Source organism: Perca fluviatilis, chromosome 18 (assembly GCF_010015445.1).
Source record: "Perca fluviatilis chromosome 18, GENO_Pfluv_1.0, whole genome shotgun sequence".
Taxonomy (NCBI): Eukaryota; Metazoa; Chordata; class Actinopteri; order Perciformes; family Percidae; genus Perca; species Perca fluviatilis.
In genome coordinates this window covers 8311610-8338124 of record NC_053129.1, presented here as the reverse complement: position 1 = coordinate 8338124, position 26515 = coordinate 8311610, and the positions used below count along the sequence as shown (strand labels likewise).

Here is a 26515-nt window from a genome sequence, read left to right as displayed (position 1 = left end):
AGGCTGTATGCGACATATGAAACTAACACTGCGCTGGATAAGCAAAGAGAATAGCAAAAACATTGCAGGCGGTAATCGGACAACAAGCCGAGGAGTTCTTAAGAATGTGAGCCCACAAGTAAAGCTGATCGCCCGATTTCTCATACATACCTAAAATATCTGACAATCACTCCATATGAGAATCCAACAAAACAGGCTTCATACCTAGTGTCCACACACAGGACACTAGGTTCACATGTAATGCATTGTTCTTCTCTTTGGTATGCCTTCTACTCAGCTGGCTCATCTCTCAGGATATCTCAGCTGTGTTTGAACATGTCGTGTGTGTGTGTGTGTCACATTCTGTGTTTGCTTTCTCTGAACTTAGCTTAGGCTACATGGGTCCTGCTACTGGTTGACTAAAATCCACAAACTGGAATTTAGCTGTGTTGCATCAAGTGCTTGGAAATACTGGTGCTTTCGTCTGGTCTTCCCCTCTACCTCATTTTTCAGTTTTGTGTTGTGTTTTTTTGGTAATTTTTCCCTTTTCTTATTTTGATAGCAATTGGTACAAAGGAGAAAGGAAATGAGGGGGAGAAAGAGCAGGGACAACATGCAACAAAGGTCCCCAGCAAGACATGAACTGGCGACATTTTGATTGGGCTACATGGACAACTTCTTAAACCCCTAGGCCCACCAGTTCCTTATCTATTTCACTAGCCAAACTTCACTGCAGGTTTCCATAGAACCTCTGAAACAAAGACTGGACGTGTGCCAGAATGTCTGATTGAATATTAACCTGGCTGGCCTAAACCAATATTTATCAGCTTGTGGTTCTTGTTTGACTTCCCACTGTAGTTTTAATTTAACCCAGGGCATTAAAAAAAAATATATAGTTTGGTTCTGGTTGGTTGTCAGTTGAGGTCATGGGTCGATAGGGAATTTTATTTAATTTTTTCCCCAGTGGCAGCAAGGGATAGGTAGGAATTTTTTTTCCTTTACAGTAGCGATGGATACTCCTATTTTTTCATAACATAGCCTACCTGTTACTACATGTACAGTGTTCGCTTAGTAAATTGAAAACATGGTGAGGCGTCATTCACGTGCATATTAAAGCCCCAGTGTGTAACATTTGTAGTTGTTCATTACCAAAATCTGTATTGCCCTTCACAAACTTGTCCTTTTTCATGAATATTGACCACCACCATCAATTTCAAGTATTCCTATTAGCTTGGAATTTTACATTTGCGTTTGCATGAACTGAGGTAGACGCTCCATAATGATGCGGCATCTTGAAATGCGTTAGCCGGTAAGGGACATGCAGGCTATACTGCTCCGCCTTTTGCGTTTTCGACTCACAGCTGCTGCTAATGGGTATCGTCGCTTCCCGGCCCCCGGCAAGTTTGAAGAAGGAAACATGGGGGACCACACATACTCAAAATCCAAATTTCAGGAACGGGAGTCGTCTTCTTCTTCGCCCAGAAAAAGAAAATGGATATTGAAAAGAGCAAGAGACCGGAAAAGGAGTGAACATTGGAGCTGCTTTGGAGGCACACACCAAATCCCAACTAGTTAATTATCCTCCGGACCTTGGGGTCCGCGCCACTCTCCGACATGAACTCATGGATGTATTAAGAGAATGCATGAACTCCAACAATGACAGCTGATAGACGGCCTTTTGTACACCTTCACTTTTTGAAGCGTGAAGGCTACTGTAGCTGCAATACTGCGTGGCGAGAGAGAGTTGATCGCCATATGTGAGCTCAACGCTAGATGGGAGTAATTCTTACACAATGTAGCTTTAAGTAGCCACATCTGTATCTGTTTTGGTCTTGCGCGGGCATCGCTGTTCAGAACCCCGTCTATCTTCCATAATGCAACGCTTGTATTGTATTGTGAAGTTGTCATTAGCTTCACTGCTGTTAGCCACCTCCATTGAGCCCCAGGGACTTGCTGTAACGTTAGAGCACTCTAAAGGGTGTCTACCTTTCATTTGATCGTGTTTGCTACGTTGCCATCCTCTTGAACGACATTAAACACAACATATAGTTCATGAGTGGTTTCATCGGCCCTGTTTAACGTGTTGAAGCTCCCCGGCGGCGCTGTAGCTAGCCGGTGAGCCGGCTGCTTGAAGGCGCCATCCGCACGCTGCTGCCGTAAAACTGGACACGCCAACGTTAAGTGCCGCTGCGGCGACAATCGGGTCCTCTTCCAGCGTTGCTGGGGGACAACAGGCATCTTGCATCGCAAGAGTGCTGTACAAAAATGTAATTATAGTTTGCCTCAAACTTTTTATTTGTGTATTTAATTAATTCGTATCATTTCTTCCCCAAGCTCATAAAATAAATCTGGGTCGCACATAAATTGACAGGGTCGGTTGGAAACCAAACAATTATTTTTGTTAGGCCCAATGAAGGTCAGTTTATCTAGTCTGGTTAATCTGTGTATTTGTAATAAAATGAACCCACTCTGGTTAAGATGTATCTAGTTAAGTGGCCGGTTAGCTCAGTTGGTAGAGCAGGGCCGAGCAGGCGCACGTACGTAGAGGTTTATTCCTCGACACAGAAGGTCCTGGGTTCGAGTCCGACCTGTGACGGTTTCCTGCATGTCTTCCCCCTCTCTCTCCCCTTTCATATCTGAGCTGTCCTATCAATAAAAAAATAAATAAAAGATAATCTGGGTAACATGTATGTATCATTATACATCATGTAATTTTGCATCACAGGTGAAAACAACTAGATATCACAAACTTCTCAAATTGAACACTGATTAATGAGGCATCATTATTATCGAGCTGTAGGCCTACACCTGAATGAGTGTATTGAAATCCACACGCATCGATCACTGTCCTGAAATGTGTGAACTGCTCTTTTCATGATAAACTGAATCTTCCATGTCACTACAGCTATACTGTAGGGCTGCCACGGTGAGGACATTTTAAACTAGGGACAACACCGGTGTTACAGATTTGTTATTCATCAATTCATTTTTCTTCTATAAAAAAAGAAAAACAGCGGCGGGCAAGTAGTGTAACATTGACTACCTCGGCAAGCGTACTGTACTGTCCTTAGGTCATAATCATTCAACAATATGCATACATTTTTCACATCTCATCTAAACCTGCTTAAGGTAATGCCAAACTCAGTAGCAGCCGGACATTTCAGTGGATCCAGAATGACGGATGAAGACAATGAAGGGTCTTCTTTTTTTTTTTTTAGGCATCTTTACACCAGCCACCTTTTGCATTTAAAATTTGATTTAATGTAGAAGTCCCCACTCTCCCCTGAGTGGCAAACATACATACATATATATATATATATATATATATATATATATAGATTATTTAAATAATCGATTAATCTGTCAATTTTTTCGATTAATCGATGAATCGGATAAAAAAACAAAAGCATTAATTTACATCAACTCAATACATACTTGTTGTTTTAGTTAATAGTTGTGTAAAGGTAAGTAACCAAAGAGCAGATACAGACATAAGACACACACACACACACTTGAAGCTTATTCGTTAAATTATTACCATCATTGTAGTAAGTGCAAGTTCATTTATACAACGCACACAAATATATTTGTCAACAATAACTGATATGGGACAAAGCACAGAATATATATGACAACAGATTGAAAAATGAATGGGCCAAGAAAGGCGAGTGAATAAAAACGTGTTTTTAGTCTTGCGAACTACACCACCCCTGCTTTACTACTGTTATTAACGAGCTAACGCTAGCTTGTCATGCTTGTGAAGCTGGATAACGAGTAAACGCCACACCAGCACCAGAGCTACTGGAGGGACGGTACGTTCCTCACTTCAAACCGGAACAGAAGTAGGATTGTGTAGTGACTTTACCGTGCTGTTGAACTCCCTTCCTCCTCATCAAGGACTCCAACATGTTGATGTTTTTAAGTGCTGACTCTTCACCGTGGTGCGCCCGTGCCATGCCGCGTCGCTTTTGCTTATTTTGCAATTAACACGTTTTCGATTTATTTAGTGTGAAATGCTCCCACACCTTGGAGGACTTAGGTCGTACTGATTTCTCTTCCTCCGCCGTGTGTTTCAGTTACGGGTCTCTCCGGTCTCTCTCCGTATTTCCTCTACCCCCGCTCTGCTCTTTTTTTTCTTTTCTTTCGCTACGCTCAACAAAAAAAAAAAGTTATCTCCGCGACTGAGTGGCGTAATAGTCGCGCGACACAACGAATCGATAATTAAAAATCGTTGCCAACTTTTTTAATCGAATTTTATCGATTCGTTGTTGCAGCCCTAATATACATATTACATTTGGGGACAAGGGATGTTTGGGGCAGTAACGGGTCAACAGACACATGGTTTACAGCTTCTGAAAGCTGGGAACCTGAAGAGTAATTTTAGATAGATAGATAGATAGATAGATAGATAGATAGATAGATAGTAGGCACTGTGTTTGACTTTGTGAAGTGGGGTGTTGTGCTGGAGTGAGGAGCTGTGCTCGTTGTTGTCATACCTGCAAACTAGTCGCTTTTCGGCGAAAATCGCCGTTTTGAATGGGAAAATGTCATCCACGTGAATGGTGTAGATCCAATGACTTTTTATTTTTGTGGGGGTCCCGAGCCCCGGTGCTAATACGGCACCGGTGCCTTAACGACCCTTTATCTACCGGACCGAATAGCAACGCAGATTTCGCTGCCTTATTTAGGTGCCACTTAAATGCCCGCGCTTCTCTCTGATGCTCCGAAAACAGATGTTAGAGGGAACTGAAACATCGCCGCACAGGGACGCTAGTTAACCCTACACTCGGCGGCAGGTAACGTTAGCCTACCGTTAGCTAGCAGCTGGAGTAAACACGGTTAAAATGCTGACAGCTAAACGTTGTAAAAGTGTGTCTGTATTTCACTGGAGAGGATTGTAACACCAGCCTGTAGCTGCCGTTGTGTGAAAAACAACACAGACTCAGCCTCGCCAGCATCGTGGTGCATTCAAAGTAATCGGAAACTACCCTTTTCCCATCCAGTGGTGTTTTTTGTCATATTGTTATTACATTTTTAATAAATCATTTAATTTTGAATATATATATATATATATATATATATATATAACTTTGACTTAAAAATTTGATTTAATCAGAATCCCAATCCTGCACACACACACATACACACATACATACATACACACATACATACATACACATATATACATATACAGACATACAGAAATAAAAAAAAAAAAAAAAAAGAGAAAAAAATACATATATATATACAGAAAGAGAAAAAAAAAATAAAAAGAAAGAAATGGAAAGGAAAAAAAAAAAAAAAGAGCAGAAAGGGAAAAGGGACACAAAGAGAAGGAATAAAGAAAAAAAAAAGAGGGAAGAGAAGGAATAGAAGGGGGACAGGGTGAAAGGAAGGGAACAGGAGAAGGAGACTTCGCAAGGCTTCCATTTTCTTTGGTAACACTTTGCCCTTCCTATCCGCTACCTCTCAGACCGGTGGGAAGGAATGCAGTTATGAGTTTCCTCTTTGATGATTGTGTGTGTGAGTGACCGAGAGAAGCACAGAGAGCATACTGATTTAGACTTGTCTGCCTGGCAGTCAGCTTGCCTGCGTGGCCCTGAGTATTTCCCCCACCCCCCTTTTCTTTCTCTTCCTTCCTTCCTCTCCCCCCCCCTCTCCCTCCACCCATTATATCCTCCTGTCTGTCATTGGCTTATATAAGACCCGTATTGTGCATACTCTTTACCTGGAAGCATTGTGTGAGGAGAGGAAAAACAATAAGCTGACAGTTCCGTTCCTCCTGCTGAACCTCAACCCAGCACACAGACCGGAAGTCACTTTCAAATATGTCGTGCACTCTCTGTTTGATTGCTACTCTTGAAAGTAAAGAGAACACATAGAAAATCAAAAGAATGAATCTAAGCCTTGCAAATATGTCTAGTGAAACTGAAATTTTTTACCTACTCACTTAATTTAAAATCTTAACCGCTGCGTGAGTTTGGTAGATTGACACTCTAAAACAGTGGTTGTCAAACTTTTTTCATTAATGTACCCCTTTTTGAATTGTTTCTTTAAGCCAAGACCAGCGCTAATCATTTTTGGTAAAAAAAAAAAAAAGTCTATATAAAGAGGAACAGTACAGCGCTGTCAGCGATAGATTTACTAAACAACAGCCTTGTAACTGGAAAAAAAAACATTTAAATGCTGATGAGAAAAGGAGACAAAAACTGTAAAAAAGATGGTAGAAAGAAGAAAGGAAGTAAGGCAAGAATGGGTCGAAAATAGTATCAAAACTTCAAAAACAGTGACATAACTTCGAAAAAAGTAGAAGGACAGTAGAAGGAAGGAAAAGCAAGAATAGGTCCAAAGAAGGCGACAAAAATGTCACAATTTTTGGTAGAAAAAAAACAAAGTCTACATAAAGAGGAACAATGTTCTGGACAACAGCCTTGTAACTATTAAACATTTTGTTAAATATCTCACGTACCCCCTGCGGTCCTCCAAAGTACCCCTAGGGGGTACACGTACCCCCATTTGAGAAACACTGCTCTAAAACACTAAAACGATTGTATTCGAGTTAAGGCCATACCCCGATTTCTCAAACACTATGTAAACCCCTTACCCCGGTTAAAATCGGAGTTCTAATAACCGGTTAACAGAGAACTCCTTCATTAACCGGTAAGGCTGATTAATTGTATCGATTCTGCGATATAAATCGATATTTTTTCCCCCAAGAAGGTATCGATTTTTAAGCCGTGAGTATCGATACATAATTCAAATCCCCCGTGTTTACCCCCGTTCACATTGCAGGAAGAGCGATTTGGTCAGCTAGCCGCCAGTGTTGCTGTAGAGCAGCCAACGTCAACTGGTGGCCTGCCGCCAAAGCTTTTAGTCTGGCCCGCAGAATAATCATGAATTCACAAAATGTAAAGAGGAAAAAATGTGTTCTGTTATTTATCATTTCAAGCATTTAGAGCAAAAACCCAGCCCCCTGTATTTACATCTCTATTCACATGCCGGGATTCTGTACAGCGATGCCCGAGCTCCACACACACGGCTGAGCCGAGATGTGTGTGTGTTAAAACACACACACAGCTCAGCCGAGATGTTTGTGCGTTAAAACACACACACAGCTCAGCCGAGATGTGTGTGGGTTAAAGGTTAAAACACGCAGCACCTGACAGGGGACGATACAGAGAGGATTACCAACGGCTGCTGGGGCGGATGAACTCACGCTAGTCTCTTTTCTGTAAATAGGCTACAATTAAACCTTTGTGAGTAGAAAGTCAATACTTATCAATGCACTCACCTGTGTAGACCGGCATAAACATGTAGAAAGCGATATTTCAATCTGCTCAGTCCACCTCGCTGTTTTACGCAAATAGCGAATTTTTTACAAACAAGCTAAAACAAAAGCTGTCGGTTTTTAGTCTAACTGTTTATCTTAGGTTGCCGGGAATCTGGAAATCTTGACAAATTCTTGTAAACCTCACTGCTGGCTGAACAAACCAAACTCTCCGCTAGAGCGGACAATCTGGAGCTACTTAATATGCACGTGAATGACGCGATCGTTATGTTCGAGTGATGATGATGATGCTGGTTGTATTATTTTGCAACAACATCGTTTCATTGCAAATGAGGCATACATGACGAGTGCATAGCCTGCTTATCAGTCCATTCATCATTAAAGCTGGGATTCTGGCTTTTCCACGTCAACGTTTCGCTTCAGCCTCTTTGACAGTGACATGTTTACCTGACAACAGCCTTTCTTTCTGCAAGCATTTCCACCAATCAGGATGCTGCATACTACAATAATGTTTCCATAATCACAGACTTTAACCATCACTCCTCAGTGAACTGCCTCCTAGTCTGAGATCTTTTTCTAGTTAAAGAGCCAGTTATCATTATGGAGTTTCCATGTTTTTTAGGAGTTTGCTCACAATAATACATGTAAAAAAATAAAAAAAATAGCATTAATTCAGTAAGAAAGTGAAAAAGAATAGGCGTATTAGGTATAAATTCATTTTATTTTCTTTATTTGAAAGTCCGGCCACCAGAGTGCTTAGAAAAATTCTGAAAAAATATGTTGATGATCCCTGCTGTAGACTCTCTGTCCAGTCAGAGACATATATTGTGTAATTGATGTTTTCAGTTCAATTAATTAAATCCAAGTAAATGGAATTACTCACAAGATGTCACCAAAATCACTCTGTCCCCTTTTAAATCTTTCAGAAAATGATGTAAGTGTATCGTAAGTGTATCGAATTATATCGAATCGTATCGTTGTCTGAATATCGTGATATATATATATCGTATCGTGAGCTGAATATCGTGTATCGTATCGTGAGATTAGTGTATCGCTACAGCCCTAGTAACCGGGGTATCCCTTCATGTATACCCCTTAACCGGGCTATGATCGGTTTGAGCGTCTGTGCCACCTACTGTACAGGAGGTGGAGTTACTCCGGTCATTCTCCCCATTCTCCCCCCGCTCATGTATACGGGAAGAACTGGCATAACCCGGTTATTCACTTAACCGGTTAGCCCGGTTACTGCTGTGCATGTAAACGTACTGACTGTGGTTAGAAGAAAGAAAGCTAAAATGTCCAAAATACTTCAATTTCACTGAAAACGGTTATTTTAGAGAGACAATAATTTGACAAATATAGTATATATTCCAGTTTGATGGACATGTGCGAGAAAAAGAATTGTTCTAATGGTTTTTCTGCCATTACACATATCTTGAAATTGACTGAATTTAATGAAATTCCTAACTGTGATATCTTGGGGTTTACATAGTGGCGGCACTAAAGTGAAATATGTCAGACTTCAACAGATTTCCCCCGGTATAAAATCGGTAACTACCAGATAACGGAAACCCTGCGTTGGGCCTATGCCTAGATGGTGTGGGTTTTTACTAGGCTATGTTTTCTGTGATTTGATTTATTGTACTATGGCAACCGCTAATAGTGTTGGTTACCTTAGGAAATGACCTTACATTAGGGACATCAATAATCTCCAGCAATTTTTCCAGAAGCCCAGGAGGATAAAATGCTCCCAGGCAGGATGTGACTCATGCCACTGAGGCTTCTTGTTCCCATGTCCAATAAAAGTCTGCATTATGATAAGTTTGAAAGCATTTACAAAACGTAATTCGACATCTACAACGGTGTACAAACAATCCCTTCTCTGACGAAAAAAGTCCTAGGGGAGACACTGGCTATCCAACGTAAAGCTTGCCTTGATCCCCCTTCCAATCCATTCATCGCTTTGCTTTCCTCACGGACTACTGTCACAACTCGGCAGCAAGTTGCGGGCGAAGTGTGTGTCCGCAGAGGAGACGGCGCGTACAGGGACTCAGCCCAAAGGGTTTTGGAGGGACTCCTTTTTAGCTTTCGAGCATCTCTCTCTCTCTCCTCTTTTCGCTCATGTGTCTCACAGCTGCTGCAGATATGTCGGGAATCCTCAGCTGCTACTCCCCAAGGCCTAGGTGTCATGCCACTGTTAATCAGAAAGATAGGTTTCCCATTGTTTGCTTGTGTGTATTCTTTTTTTTCCCTCTCTTCCACTCCTTTCTCTCGTTATCTCTCACCGCTCCTTTGACACACGCATCGGAGATAGTCGACTTCAGTTTCCCTTTTGTTCCTGGTGGTTGGTAAACCTGTGGGCAGTGTCAACTAAACCACCAGGAAGGAACTTGGCAGTGTGGTTTGTATCAGTCTCGAAGTGAATTTAGCAATAGGAAGCAGATGTTAGACACTCTTTCTTTATCTTCATATCAATCGGTCAGACACAGTGTTTAGGCCAATGCACGGGAATGTTTTTAGTCATTTCATATCTCAGTCCATATCAGTGACCCACAAGAAGCAGGAGAGGCTGCTGAAGTCTCTGTGGTGGAGGGAGATTGTTACTCATGCCAGTATTTAGGGCTGGGTATCGTTCAGAAATGTTTGATGCTGGTACAAATACCAGTCTTGTATAAAGTACTTGAAAGCAACACTTGAGTAAAAGTACAAGTATCTTACCAGAAAATGACTTTGGTAGAAGTTTAAGTCAACTTTTACAATATTACTTGAGTAAAAGTCTTAAAGTATCTGATATTTACTGTAGTTAAGTATCAAAAGTAATTTCACGATATTAAATGTACTTAATTACTTACTTATTAGAAGTAAAAGGCAATTCAGTCGGTGCCTAAAACCTGTTGGATAAGTGATGAAACGGGTCTTGAACTCTGTTCCCATCACCATTATTTTTCTTAGTGCTAAAAACGGTTATAGAAAGAAGCAATTGCATTTTAACACACATCAAATTTCACGTTCTCAGACACGTATTATCGTCCAGGGTTAGTATCTCATCTCATTCTTGCACAGGCTTTTGACTCTTGCTCTATTCTCATCATTTGCTTGACGGCACACCATTTAGTGAATGCGCATTTGGCCGTAGTGCTTTTGGCTCTTAGCTTTTTGACCTATTTCTGCATTTGTGGCAGGATAACAGAACAGCTCTTGCAGCGTGGTCGTGGCTGCTGCTGGGCCCTATGATGTTGTTTATGAAGGCTGTGGATAGAATCGTATGTCGCTCAATAATAGGATAGGGTTGGGTACAGAGACCCGGTGCTAATATGGCACCGATGCCTTAACGACCGCTATCTACCAGAGCGAATAGCAACGCAGATTTTGGTGCCTAATTTCGGGGCCAATTGAATGCTTGCGCTTCTCTCTGATGCTCTGAAACAGACATTACGCTAGTGACACATAGTTTCTGACAACATTATGGAAAGGATCCCTTCAGAGCGAGACCTTTTAGAACTAGAAACCGCTCTTAAGTCGATATCGCTAAACCCACCAGACACCATTTAAAAAAAAAAAAAAAAAAAAAAAAAGAGCAATACTTTTAGCGTGTATAGAGCCAACATATTTTCACATGTAAAACTGTAAACTATGTGTTTATTGGAAAAGTGGAAAGACGACCCAAAACGGCTTTTCATAGTTTTATTTTGTTTCTTTCGACTTTGAATGAAGTGTATTTTACGATGCTAAAAGTACTGTTTATTTACATGGTTTAGCGAACACAATTTTTGCGTATGTTTTAAAAAAAAATTTTCTATTAACTTACACTGTAGCTTGTTGCGCTGCTGCCAACTGCAGTGATCTCACTTAATACTGGACCAATGTCAAAGATTGTTGTTCCCATCAGTCACTTAAACACAAAAACATAGGTTACGTTAGGGCTGCTCGATTATGGAAAAAATAATAATCACGATTATTTTGGTCAATATTGAAATCACGATTATTTGACACGATTACTCATTAACAATTTGATATAATGGATAGTGTCCAGGGTATAATCTGTTAGTGTCCTTTATCTCACAGAAAGAGTCTTTGGATCAGAATAAAATCTGTTTTACTACTGTGAGTCGGTTCAGCTTTACAGATATCACACATAACGTTACACAGCTAATGAACAGTTCCACAGACCTAACACAATGTGCATCTGACATCACATGTTCACTCACTATGACCACTACTACTGTCATTACTAAACATTGTGCCAAAATATCACGTCGTCAGTGGGCTTATTTGCTAGCTAAAAATCCAGCACATAGACGGTACCTTAGAGTAACCTTATGTGAAACAGGTGATTTAACGTCCATGCTCATTTCCATACAGTTTAACAACAAAACTAAATGCTGAGGGAACATTTCTATGTTTTTTCATGTTGCTTTTGAGCAGTATGTCTATGCACCCCCACTAAGCTGGAAAAAGTTTTAAACAGTAAGTGAATACAACGTCTATAGACAGTATACTACTGATCCCTGACTGGCTTCGGGAGGGGCGGATGTGCGCATGTGTTTCAGAACACAAGACAAAATAAGAGTGTTCTTGCAAAACAGAACATGGCAAAATAATCGTTTTTTTCTCGATTTTGGTGATTGTTGGGAGCCGAAATTGAAATCGAAATTCAATTAATTGCACAGCCCTAGGTTACGTTAAACGGTAGTTACCCTTTCAAATAATCGATAGCTGCAGCCCTAAAGGTAACGATTCCCCACCTGCCTTGTCCACAGTTGTTGTTTAACACTACCACAGCACCTTAGCCCTCCAGAAACCTAGGGAAAACCCTGAAGTCTACGGTCTTTACATTAAGTTTTATGATATTGGACGTTATTTTATTTATTTTTTATTTTGTAATGTGTAGGTATGTGGATCTTTAACACTAGATATTTGAATGGTTCAAATCTATGTCTTTCAAGGGTTCAGTTTTAGTTGGAAGGAATTATAGAATGTTTTTTGTTTTTGAACAATTTTGACAGCCCTTTTGTACAGCCTGACATCATGTAGGCCATGAATGACTAAGCAGACCTGCTGACCCACATCCACACTGATACATTTACTAAAGCTATCCAGGGAGAGAAGCCACTCAGCTTCCTGCTTTAGAAATGGAAGCTGTTGGCTTTTTCCACGTTCATTTATTCAATTAACATCTTACTTGCATTCAAAAACACATGCAATGTACTTGGCTGGAAAAACGTAATAATGAGCTGGTAAGTTAAGGCAATGTAGCTCTTCCTGGGACCGGTGTCCAGCACTGGATGAACAAAGTAATTCTCCAACATGAGCGAAAACCCCAGGGAATATCCTGATTGAAGGCCCTTATGTGCTTAGACCTTGGATAGTTGTGTTCCCTTTGTTTCTCATGAGTAGTCTCAGTTCTTTTACCCCCTGGGCCACTTTATAAGCCAATCAAACTATTTAGGCCAGAATTGCCCTGCTGCCGCCTGACTGCAGTGAAGGAGGAAGGAAGTTTGCTCCTCCACACACACACACACACACACACATACACACACACACACACACACACACACACACACACACACACACACACACACACACACACACACACACACACACACACACACACACACAGACACCACCTGTACTTTGCCTGTTTTTGGCTGCTTTTAATGTATTTACAAAGCCATTTCCTCTAAGGAACAAACCAAGAAGACTTTGTCCACTGCTGGTATTTCACAGGTCAACACCCATCACTCATTCAGTAGGATGAGCCAGAGTCTGACTACTAGGGGAAGTGTCCCAGACACAGTGACATTTTGCAATCACTGCATTAATGCACCATTCTTACCCCCAAAGCTCAGTTAATCGGTTAATCAAAATCTTTAAAGGAACTTATTTGAGTCTGGCCGGCCCCCTAAACAAAGGTTTAAAATATGAAACATTCCAGGTTGTAGGTGGAGGTAAATAAGCCAAGAGTACTGTGGTGGCCTCTCACTTGTACACCCGTAAAATAACTGAATAACTTGTACACACAGACTACCTTCATTTGTCGTTAAAGGCGACTGCAGATCAACCTATACAGCTGTGCTTTCACTGTCAGTGCTTACTAATCAGTAAGACAGTACATCACACCAGTCAGCTGGCAGATTTGTCTATCCTTCTGCCACTTTCCAACAGATGTTATTCACAGTAACATGCAAGTTTATTATTATAATTCTTTTTATTATTTCTTTTTTTTGAGTGTGTGTGGCATTTGTATGCCTTTATTAGATAGGACAGCTTAGATATGAAAGGGGCACATGCTCTACCAGGTGCGCTACCGAGGCACCCAGTAACATTACGCAAGTTTAAATCACTGCACCGACTGGCTGTGGTGGGGTTATTGGCTGCAACCATACACAATGTTGGCTACCAGAGGGCCAGCTGTTGTTTCCAGTCGGTATTAAACAACTCCCTGCTTTTAAATGAATGCAGTGCACATTCAGATGCTTCATTTAATGTAATATGTTACTGGTCTTGGGATCAACTACTTCCTATGAATGTATTAATAGCTGAGGGAACACGTTTTTAAGTCTATGAGAAGATGGTCCTCCTACTTACTTGATTTATTACCTCAGAAAACATTTTCCTAAAAGGTTTTTGGTCTCGATAACTAGTTTCAAGTCTTCTTCAAAACAACATGATGTTCATTAGGGGTGCACGATTCAGAAAATGTCACGATTCGAGTCGATATCGATTTGTAGGCTCACAATTCGATTCAAAAACGATTCTCGATTACAAAAACGATTCACAGTATGTAAATGTAGTTACTTTTCCCATGTGATTGCAGTTGACATGTACATAAAAAAAATTCAAAAATATGAATCTATTTTTTTGGAATTCTATGAATCGATTTTGAATTGATAGAGCTTGAATCGCGATTCGAATATGAATCGATTTAAAAAAAATCCTAATGTTCATTTTATAAATGATAGTCCCATTTTATTTAAAAAAATAGGCAATGAAGCAGGGTATGCTTTAGGTTAACAATGCTAACCATGGCGCTGTGTACATTAAAATAGCTATGAACTTGTTTTGGGGTGTCCATGTTTTCGCCTTAAATGATTGAGCCTCTCACTGTGTGTTTTCACTTCATCAACGTTGATTGGAGTATATTGTGGTTGCTCAAAATGTCTCGTTCAGCATTTGGGAGCACCTTGCTAACCGAGACTGGCTTGCTAGCTAACCTTAGGTTTGACTTTGTTGGGAAACCATTTCAGTTTTCTTCGCATCAGTTTTATGTCAGGTCCTGCCCTTCATGTAATTTGTATATTGTGCTTGGTTGAGCTGTTTCCACAGTACTGCGTTATTTAATAAAAACGGTTTAAGATGAATAGGAAAGCAAAAATCCTGAAATTGTTTGCATCATTTTGTGTTGCTTTTCCTTCACTGAAGACCACAATAACTGGTGTCTTCAAGATAAACTAAGTGGGCAAAATCCTGTACAATCCCAAACCTAAAAAGTGTGCAAACATTGTAACATACGAAAATCACCGTTTTGAATGGGAAAATGTCATCCACGTGAATCGTGTAGATCCGAAGAATTTTTTTATTTTTTGTGGGGAGGTCCGAGACCCGGTGCTAATACAGTGCCTTAACGACCATTATCAACTGGACCGAATAGCAACTTGGATTTCGGTGCCTTATTTAGATGCCTCCGCTTCTCTCTGATGCTCCGAAAACGGACGTTAGAGTCGACTGAAACATCGCTGCACGGGACGCTAGTTACGGTAACACTACACTCGACAGCAGGTAACGTTAGCCTACGGTTAGCTAGCAGCTGGAGTAAACACGGTTAAAATGCTGACAGCTAAACGGTGTAAAAGTGTGTCTGTATTTCACCGGAGAGGATTCCAACAACAGTCTATTGCTGCCGTTGTCTGAAAAACAACACAGGTGTTGCGTTGACTTGAAATTCGCCTCGCCAGCCTTGTGCCGCATTCGAAGTTGTTGTAAAATACCCTTTTCCCATCCAGTGGTTGTTTTTGTCGTTTAACAGGAATTTACTGGTGAAATAAGTTATTGTTAGTATATTTTTAATAAATCATTTGTGACATGATGTGTCACCCTTTTCAGCCCTTCTCAGTTTGCAGGTATGCTGTAAGTGTATAGCAGTGTGTTCAGAGGGGATTTAAGTGATACGGAGTTGAATGGCCTGCGTTCTCAGGCAGGGTGTGTTTGTGTGGTTGCAGCGGCGCTGTAATCTCTGGTGGCAGAAAGTCCCGTTGCTTCACATCTAGTCATCTGGAAGTTGCGCCATTAACTCTGCAGCGTTGCCTCCTTGTTTTGTTTACTACAGCAGATCAAATTTCCTGCTGTGGTTACATGGACAGATAGTAACAAATTACTATCTGGGGCCTTGGCTGACTTGTTTGTATTTGTGTAGCGCTCAGCTTGTGCTGTCTGCACTTCCAGTGTCTAGACTGGTTGCATTGTACTGCTTAGAGCTGACTACTTAATAAGCTTAAAAATGGTCTTATTTAAAGTTGATCTACACTGCTGGCGGGAAAGGGAGTTTAGGGTAGCCAGAACCCACCGAACAGCAGCTGGACTCATTACTAACGGAGACTGAGAGAAGAGTTGTACTTGCCTCGTCTGGCAGTAAATTAATCTCGGAGTGGTTTCACCGCCTGATCCATAATGTCTGACTGGTCTCAACCAAACTCGATGAGGTTTATGACCCTCTTCAGCACCTTATACTAGATTTGGCTTTTGACCATGGTGGAACTGAAGTGGGACGTTTTTGATTAGTCTCGCTTTGCCAGACCTTCCTCCACAGTGCAGCAAAGGAGGGTCTGGCTAGTCCACACAGCGTTCCTGGATGGAAGAAAAATGTGCTCTGGTTTATTGGCATTTCTTGAAACCAATCACAATCGTCCTGGGGCGGCGCTAACCGGAGAAAAGCTGCGGAAGGAACTTGTTTTGGTGGAACGTGTACATTTAAAAGTTGTTTTAGCAAGTTGTTTTGCAAGCGCAACAGAAAACTCAGCTTGGACAGATAGTCTAGCTAGCTGTCTGGATTTACCCTGCAGAGATCTGAGGAGCAGTTAACCATAGTCCTCAGAAATCCACCGGAGTTTAAAATACCAACACAAAAGGAAGCCCAAGGCAACGGATATCTGGCCTAAATGAGTGAAATCCGGCGGCAACAGAGCAATCCCGGAAGTGGAACGTCAAGGATATAGACTAGGATTCTAATGACCTTTTGAAAACATCTCTCTAATGCAGGACATTCCAAGGAAACATTATTTTTTTAATTATCTCCAAGTGAGGAACTTTTTTCAATGCAAAACCAATCAGTGTGGATTCCTGCACTCTCATCCTTGGAAGAAATTTTAACCGACAATTGCAATGAGAGGGGTTTGATGTCACCAATATATAACTGGCTTGCATCTGGCTCTAAAGCAACATCGATAGTTAGATCTGAGACATGGAAGGCGGACTTTAAAGAGGACACTTCAGAAAATGATTGAAAGAAAACCCTCAAACTAATTTAAAGCTACTCCAATATAATTGGCTGATGCAGACATACACAACTCCTGTTAAATTGAATAAATACTAGGGATAGATCGATTATAGGCCCTGGCCGTTTTTTTTGGAAGTTTGCAGATCATCTGTATCAGCGTTGTATTTGCCTTTTAACCGATAAAGTTAATTTATTAAAAAAAGTGCGCTCCTTTGGCTCCGCCTCAGCTCTGTCTGTCACTCTGCTTCTGCTACTCACCATATGTCCCGCCCACAACACTATCTGACTGACAATCTTTTACTGGATTATGTTGAAAGATTCAAATTTATTAAATAATTGCCTAAAGCATTTAAACAAAGATCTTAATTTTGATTTATGGATTTTCACTTTCACTGTATATCGATTCCATTGTGATCGTGTTTTTTTTTTTTTAAAACTACTAATAATCGGTATCGTATCGGCCTTGAAAAACCAGGATCGGTCAATCCCTAATAAATACAACAGAAATATACCTGACCTTTGTTTCGAATGCAATGAGGCTAAAGGAACATTTGTGCACTTTGTTTACAAAATTGTTGAAAATTGTAATGAAAAATTCATAAAAACGTTGTTTAAAAAAACCAAACGCAAATAAAAAAAAACGTCAGTCTCTCCTGCACAGGTCCTGCCGCCCGTCAGTAGATCTCCTTATGTCGGCATCCCTTTTTATATAGGCTACAGTCTATGGTCTGCACACAGACTGTGGCCAGCGCTTTTTCATTTTTTGAATTATGTGAAAGTAACAACTGACATTTTCCAATCACACACACAACCAGCCTATATGGAAACGAAAATGTTTGTATTTATTTGCATATAGAGCGAGAAGTGAGATCCGATCATAAGTGGTCACTGAGGACGCACCTAGCAGGGTTGTGAATCTTCACTGGCCTCACGATTCGATTGCGATTATCCTGCCTTCGATACGATTCCATATCTTGATGCGTCACGATGCGCCACCTCCTCAAATTTATTATATATTGCTGCACATGGTTTTCATCAACACATTCAAGCAGTCAGATATAGATGAACTCTCATTTTTATTGCATCTTCTGCTCTTAAAAAGACACGTCCTGAATGTAGCTGAGTCTGAACACAGGAGACAACAGACAAAAGGCAAAAACAAAAAAAGTAGCTAGCTGAAAATCAACCAGCAACATCAGTAGGCAATAAGCGATTATGGTCCGTCACTGCATCGATGCAGAATCATCCACGTCCGCGTCGCGATGCATCGAGGCAACGAGGCAACGATTCAGTTCAACACCCCTAGCACCTAGGGCTGTCTGCTTGTGATCCGATCACTCAGGACGGATGTTAAAACCAGGTCACAACAGCCTGCAATTTCACTTTAACTTTTAATAGCCTGAATTGGCTTTTTTAAAATTAGCTGAATACATTTTATAGTGTTTAATATTGATCTTATTTGGGCTAATTATGACGGCCAGAGAGAGAGATACATTGCCGCCACTTTGCTGCTGGGTTTGTTGACAATTTGTTGGCGTTTGTAGTGCTCAACATGGTCGGAAATTCGGTTTTTCATACTCAGTAATTACGGTGATAACGTCATGACGTGAACGTGACATCGTGTAGGAACTTGCTTCAAACTATGAAACGATTGGGGATTGGTATCTGCTCTGTCAGCGTATTTCTAATCGATTTTGAAATAGCATTATGGTGATCAGTATCTGCCCTAGAAAGCCTGATGGGAGCATCCCAGGATTTCATCAGCATTCTATGAAATAATGAGACCCATTTGCTTTGAAGAAAATGTTGTGTGTGTTTGGCCCTCTTACCCCTTACTGCAGATAACCCTGTTTTTTTTTTTCTTTTTTTTTTTTTTTTCTTCAGTCAGTTTGGCAGGCAGCTGGGCTAAGCAGGCACTCCACTTTCTCCCTCCGCTTGAACCGCTGCTCCCCTTATCCTCCTTTTCAAAGTCTTAAATGCTGAGTGCTTGATGTAGAAGGGATAGCTGTTCTGAGATCATTGGTCTGAGATCAATTTCTCCTTGGTGGGGGCCCAGGCTGCTGTAGTGTTGGGGCCGATGTTGGTGATGTCAGAGGGACAGTAGAGACACAGCTGTTTAATCTTGTATTGCTTGGCCAATGAAGTTTGCTGGATGACTCTGCCCAGGTGTGTGTCTGTGTGTGTTGTATACACCAGGGTTTCCGCAGGGTCTTAAAAAGTCTTACAAATTCAAAAAATGTAAAATCAAAATGTTAGGCCTTTATAAAAGTCTTAAATTTACTCAAGTATTGTGTTCTGGGTCTTGAATAATTTTAAACAGGTCTTAATTTTCCTACATCCATGCAAAGCTACATGTAATGCTCTTTTCTTTTCTTTTTTTTTCTTTCTTTCGCTAGTCCAAATATAATTTTGGTGTATTAAGACTACACATGAGACCAACATGTAACTTACACTCACCTGAATGATTATTAGGAACACCTGTTCAATTTCTTGTTTGCAATGCAATTATCTAATCAACCAATCACATGGCAGCTGCTTCAATGCATTTAGGGGTGTGGTCCAGGTCTAGACAATCTCAAAGAAAGGGGATCTAAGCAACTTTGAGAGTGGCATGGTTGTTGTCTGCTCAGTTACTGGGATGTTCACGCGCAACCATAGAAATTCAAGCTGATAGAAGATCTACTTTGACTCAAATAACCACTCGTTAGAACCGAGGTATGCAGCAAAGCATTTGTGAAGCCACAACACGCACAACCTTGAGGTGGATGGGCTACACCAGCAGAAGACCCCACCGGGTACCACTCATCTCCACTAAAAATAGGAAAATGAGGCTACAATTTGCACGAGCTTGCCAAAATTAGACAGTTGAAGACTGGAAAAATGTTGCCTGGTCTAAGTTTCGACTTCTGTTGAGACATTTAGATGGTAGAGTCAGAATTTGGCGTAAACAGAATGAGAACATGGATCCGTCATGCCTTGTTACCACTGGGCAGGCTGGTGGTTGTGGTGGTGTAATGGTGTGGGGAATGCTATCCTATCAATATTGGCCAACATTTCTAAAGAATGCTTCCAGCACCTTGTTGAATCAATGCCACAAAGAATTAAGGCAGTTCTGAAGGCAAAAGGGGGTCAAACACGGTATTAGTAGGGTGTTCCTAATAATCCGTAAGGGGAGTGTATATTGCAGCCAATAAGCTTTTGTGTTATTGGGGCGAGTCTCTTTCAGATTGTCCCACGGATATAAACAGTTTTTTTTTCTTCAGCTATGTGGAAGTGCAAGTTAAGCGATACTTGGCTTGAAAAACAAAATTGAAAAAGAATTTAGGGCTTGGTTGTTGTTGTTGTTGTGATAAAGGTCTTAAATGTCATTCATAATGGTCTTTTAAAAATGTCTCCCAAAGTCTTAAATTTGACTTGGTGAAACCTGCAGAAACTCTGATACACATGCACGTGTACCCTTTCTGTTTTTTGTTTTGGCCGTGAAGTCAGCCATGCCAGTCGAGTTTTTCTGCTATGAGTCATGTGTTAAATGGCCGTAACACTCCGTAAAATACCTCACTGCCAGTTAGTCCTCTGCAGCCCGCTTATATTTAGAGGCTGCTCAACCTGCTGCACTGGAAGCAGTCCGTTTTTTTTTTTTTTTTTAGCTCAAACAGGATTTTAACGATCAAGGAGAAGCCTTTTTCGATTATGTTGAACCAGTATTCCTGTTCTCATGCTTTTGTGAAGGTATCTTTTGGTCTCATTGTGCATGTTAGCCTGGGCTCCAGACTGAGACCATTTTGTGAAAACAAAAATGCTTTTGTCGTGTCACGTTTGATGAACAATCAGTTAGCGGGAGTGAGAAACACAAGGCATTGTGAGGCAGGGGGGAGTGACGGGCTGCGGCTGGGAATGGGAAGATGGACGGGAAATAGTTTTTAACATGACTTTAAAATCGACATCCGCCAAGATTCAAAATCCTTTATTAATCCCACAATGGGGAAATGAATACGAGGAAATGCTTATGTTATCATTAGTTAGCTCGTTCTTGTTTCCTAACTGCATCGCGAGTGATGGGAGCCTAGCAGGGAGCTTGATGGAGACAGCTAAAGTTAATGTTAGCTGACCTTCAGCTGTCAGAGTTAGCTTTGACTTCTATATTACCTTCTTATGGCTGTATTCTCAGTAACGGGACAATCTGCAAAAAACGGGTTGCTTGTAAATCACTAAAATAGTAGTGACAGCACCATTTGGTAAACATACCAAGTCTTTTTGACCATGTATTCCACGTTGATTGCTATTTTATACTTTAGGTATAGGTGACGTGTAAGTCAGGTTGTGCTGACCGAGACATCCATTCATTGTCAGAGCGGAGTCAATAGATTTTTTTCCCCCAGCATTACCGTATTTAGGGTAGGTTTGTAAGATTTGATCTGGGGTCATTGTGATGCTTCTGTGGTCTGTGAGGTACATTTCTATGTTCTCACCACCGGAACAGAGTGATGCATTTTTTTGTAAACATTTGTGCCCGATTTGGGGCAATTTGCCATTTCCTTCCTTATCTTGTAATGTTAATACACAAAACATTTAAAAAAAAAAAAAAAAAACATTGTTTGTTGCGGTTCTAGCCGAAAAGTTATTTCCTTCACAAATTTTCTGAGCAGTAAATTTTTTTTAATTGTAGGGGAAGGAACACATGACATTTAGATTTGCAATGAGATGTTTAGGGTCTTCAAATTATGGTTTGTTGTAGTACCCAACATTAAGCCAACGTTTTGGAATGAATGCAATGATTTCTTCTAACAACCTAAATTTACTCTTAGCTTAAAGGTCCCATGACATGGTGTTCTTTGGATGCTTTTATATAGGCCTTAGTGGTCCCCTAATACTGTATCTGAAGTCTCTTTTATATAGGCCTTAGTGGTCCCCTAATACTGTATCTGAAGTCTCTTTTATATAGACCTTAGTGGTCCCCTAATACTGTATCTGAAGTCTCTTTTATATAGGCCTTAGTGGTCCCCTAATACTGTATCTGAAGTCTCTTTTATATAGACCTTAGTGATCCCCTAATACTGTATCTGAAGTCTTTTATATAGACCTTAGTGGTCCCCTAATGCTGTATCTGAAGTCTCTTTTATATAGACCTTAGTGGTCCCCTAATACTGTATCTGAAGTCTCTTTTATATAGGCCTTAGTGGTCCCCTAATACTGTATCTGAAGTCTCTTTTATATAGGCCTTAGTGGTCCCCTAATACTGTATCTGAAGTCTCTTTTATATAGACCTTAGTGGTCCCCTAATACTGTATCTGAAGTCTCTTTTATATAGGCCTTAGTGGTCCCCTAATACTGTATCTGAAGTCTCTTTTATATAGGCCTTAGTGGTCCCCTAATACTGTATCTGAAGTCTCTTTTATATAGACCTTAGTGGTCCCCTAATGCTGTATCTGAAGTCTCTTTATATATGGACCTTAGTGGTCCCCTAATGCTGTATCTGAAGTTCTTTTTTATATAGGCCTTAGTGGTCCCCTAATACTGTATCTGAAGTCTCTTTTATGTAGACCTTAGTGGTCCCCTAATACTGTATCTGAAGTCTCTTTTATATAGGCCTTAGTGGTCCCCTAATACTGTATCTGAAGTCTCTTTTATATAGGCCTTAGTGGTCCCCTAATACTGTATCTGAAGTCTCTTTTATATAGACCTTAGTGGTCCCCTAATACTGTATCTGAAGTCTCTTTTATATAGGCCTTAGTGGTCCCCTAATACTGTATCTGAAGTCTTTATCCCGAAATTCAGCCTTGGTGCAGAATTACAGCCACTAGAGCCAGTCCCACAATGACTTAAGATTCCAGATCGGTCCATCTGAGCTTTCATTTTCTCAAAGGCAGAGCAGGATACCCAGGGCTCGGTTTACACCTATCACCATTTCTAGCCACTAGGGGAGCATAGGCAGGCTGGGGGAACTCATATTAATGTTAAAAAAAAAGAATACTAAATAAACTCATAATGTGAAATTTTCATGCCATGGGACCTTTTTTAATGTTTAAAGCATTTGTCTGGATGACACATAACTAAACCGATAACTACTAGGGGTGTAAATCACACGTTTGATCGCGATACGATATTATATCGCTTCTTTGGACAACGATAAAATATTTACTGACAGCACAAAGTCTGCCACGATACGATGTTGATTCCATTCAGGGGCCTGCAGCCGATACAAGACAATACATAAGTCCATTTAACACAATCAGTTACATTAATATGCATTTACAAAAAAGCAACTAAATTGTGATTTGGCAATTTCATTACTAAGCTATTCCAGACATTTCGATTAAAAACCAATCTACTCTGTAGAAGTGGGAATTTCAAAATAAAGGCGCATCTTGAAGATGACTATATGTATCGATATTTTTTACTTTGTATCAATAATATTGGATCACTGAGGATTTAATCTATATAATGATCCAGGTCGATGTCAATCACTGCAGAGTCCAGTCCAGAAGTTGAGAATCTTTTTGGCTTCTCTTTCAGTTTTAGTTATTGTGACCATTGAAGATTATTTTAACTATTGAATTGCTCTTCAGCTTTCTATACACACTGCTGTTCCAGCCAGAACTACAAAAATTCGGGTCACTATTAGGTTTTACCACTCTGGAATTCAATTTAACATGAAACCGACATTTGCTAATTTTCTGCTATTGTTATTTTGAGATCACCGTTTATATTTTGTTAATTTATTTCTCCATTGTTTCTTTTTTTATCACTTTCTTCGAACCCTTTCTTTCCCTAAACTTTCTCATCTTATTGCTTCACCCGTATGCTCTTCCTGCAACTTCCTGTCTCTTCCTTCTCTTTACTCCTGCTTGTTTTCTTCTATTCTGCTCTCTCTCTCTCTCTCTCTCTCTCTCTCTCTCTCTCTCTCTCTCTCTCTCTCTCTCTCTCTCTCTCTCTCTCTCTCTCTCTCTCACCTCCTGTTGCCTCTTTCCCCTTGCATTGACCTGCTCTCTTTCTTACACCATTTCTCACCGCTTCCTTTTCTTTTCCTCTGTTTCCTCCCTCATGCTATCTGGAGTAGAGGTCGTGGTGGAGTATGAGTACGAGGCGCTCCATGAAGACGAGCTGACGCTGCGACTGGGTGACATCATCAAGAACGTGCGGTACATAGAGGAGGATGGCTGGATGGAGGGAGACCTTAACGGGAAAAGGGGCCTCTTCCCCGACAACTTTGTCAAGGTAAGAGGAAGCCAGTTTAGTTTAGGTTCATTTTAGAGTATTGCCCTTTTGTCATGCCAATTTCCTAATCATATTAAAGGGTAACGTTTTTTCAACCTGGACCCTATTTCCCTATGTTTTTGTGTTTAAGTGACTGATGGGAACAACAGTCTTTGACATTGGTCCAGTATTAAGCGAGATCGCTGCAGTCAGCAGCAGTGAAACAAGCTACAATGTAAGTTAATAGGGCAATTGTCCAGCTTGTATTTACCTTCACAAAAGTGCTTGTTTTGACACTGACAGGCTCAGATTAATATTCTAAGTGTCTGACAACATTATGGAAAGGATTTCTAAAGAGGTCGACGTGTCGGTTAAAGAATAAGATCATTTTTTTAAAACATAAAAACATCTGCAAAATTGCGTTCGCTAAACCAACCGACTCCATGTAAATAAACAGTAATTTTAGCATCGTAAAATACACTTCATTCAAATGCGACAGAAACAAAATAAAACTATGAAAAGCCATTTTGGCTGTCTTTCCACTTTTACAACCACCACATCTCTAGTTTTGGTTGAAATAAACACATACTTTACCGATTTACATGTAAAAATATGTTTGCTCTATACATGCTAAAAGTATTCCTTTTTTAAATAGAGTCTGGTGGGTTTAGCGCTAGCGACTTCAGAGCTGTTTCTGGTTAAACAGAAAGGTCTTAAAGAGGTTTTAAAGGTCTATCTCTGTAGTGATCCTTTCCATAATATTGTCAGACACTTAGAATATTAATCTGAGCCTGTCAGCGGCAAAACGAGCACTTTTGTGAAGGTAAATACAAGCTGGACAATTTCCCTATTAACTAATATGTTAATTGCTTGGTTCACTTTTGCAAATAATTTAAAAAAAAAATAAAAAATAAATAAAAAAAAAAAAAAAATAAAAATAAAAAAAAAAAAAAAAAAAAAAAAAAAAAAAAAAAAAAAAAAAAAAAAAAAAAAAAAAAAAAAAATTAAACAAAACAAAAAAAAAAAAAAAAAAAAAAAAAAAAAAAAAAATTATAAAAAAAAAAAAAAAAAAAAAAAAAAAAAAAAAAAAAAAAAAAAAAAAAAAAAAAAAAAAAAAAAAAAAAAAAAAAAAAAAAAAAAAAAAAAAAAAAAAAAAAAAAAAAAAAAAAAAAAATATTAAAAAAAAAAAAAAAAAAAAATAAAAAAAAAAAAAAAAAAAAAAAAAAAAAAAAAAAAAAAAAAAAAAAAAAATATTAACTTCCACTGCTCGCTTTTAATGCTAAGTGTACAACTGTTCATTTTGCGAATGACAAGTGACTCATAGAATGGTTTCAGTTAATAGCAGTAGTTTGTAAATGTATATTTATAGACTCTCATTCAGTCGGTCTGCTTCTGCCTCGCGTTTTCAGTTTTTTTTTTTTTTTTTTAAACAGAGGCCGAGTTTCCTTCTTTTTTCTATATGCTTTGCTCCCTCTATATATGGACATAGAAAAGAAATTGAACTCTTCCAATCTAGAAACTATAAAGATAATTAAGTGATAAATTCCACGCACATTGTAAACATGAATGTAACAGTATATTCATCAGTTATTTCCCCCCCAGCAAAATATAAGGTCAAAAACCATTGGGCTGACCTCTCCCTGTTGTTACATGAATGTACAGTAGGCTACACTATATAGTTATTGGTTCAGTGAACTAAGACTATAATTTGGGAGGATTGTACAATTAGGATATGTTTTTATAATTGTACAATCCTCCCAAATTATAGTTGATAAAGAATACAAAAAAATGAATCAACTAAAATAATGAATAATGTAATAATAATGTGCATTGGTCCACTATAGAAACACACATGTACAGCACTTTATATATTGCCCTTAGTAACAGACTTCATTTAAATCACATTTGGCAACTTTATCAGCCTTTTCTAATTACAGCAGTCTTCATGCAGCAATGTAACAGTAACAATGTCACATGAAGAATTAAAAAAAATAATGGTCACAGCTTTAAATAATAATAGTGCTTAACTGAACAGTAATATGTACCTGTTGTATTTTAATGCAGGCTGATAACAATAAGGTAAACCCACTGCTGAGTGAACAGAAAAAGGCAGCAGGATTAATAAATCCTGGCTGTTAGCCTGGTCGGGACCGGGCTAGCTGTACAGATTAAATCTCCATTGTAACTTAGGTGCCTCTGCTTTTGTGAAACCGAGTCAAGGCTAAATTGTTCCTGTATCTTGGTCGTCCCTCGCTACTGACCCTTTAAGTCATCGGGTTGTAATAGAGGTAGCTTGTTGACACTGTAGAGCTGAGGTTTCATGCTGTTGTTCCATCAGAGATGATCCGATTGAAGCCGCGAGCATTATCAGACCGTAGCGGTCTGCGGCTGAGTGTTGGTCACAGGCTACAGCAGATGTTGTGACTGTTTTTTTTTTTTTTTATAGTCACATCTGGATTGCTGTATGCCTGGTTGAAAAGAAATTAAAGCTATTTCTTTGTTGAATCACGTGACTGTTTTGACAGTTTTACTAGATTTTCCATTGTCCCATTACTCAGGGT

At 39.7% G+C, this 26515-nt stretch overlaps 1 protein-coding gene across 2 annotated transcripts in view; it reads left to right on the top strand.

Annotated features, from left to right (window-relative positions):
• LOC120546734 (CD2-associated protein) overlaps nt 1-26515 on the top strand; it is an 89032-nt gene that overhangs the window by 2623 nt on the left and 59894 nt on the right. For both annotated transcript variants that reach the window (XM_039781890.1, XM_039781889.1), the window contains exon 2: nt 23818-23975. In XM_039781890.1, the coding sequence (XP_039637824.1) occupies nt 23818-23975 (158 nt within the window). The remainder of the gene's footprint in view (nt 1-23817; nt 23976-26515) is intronic.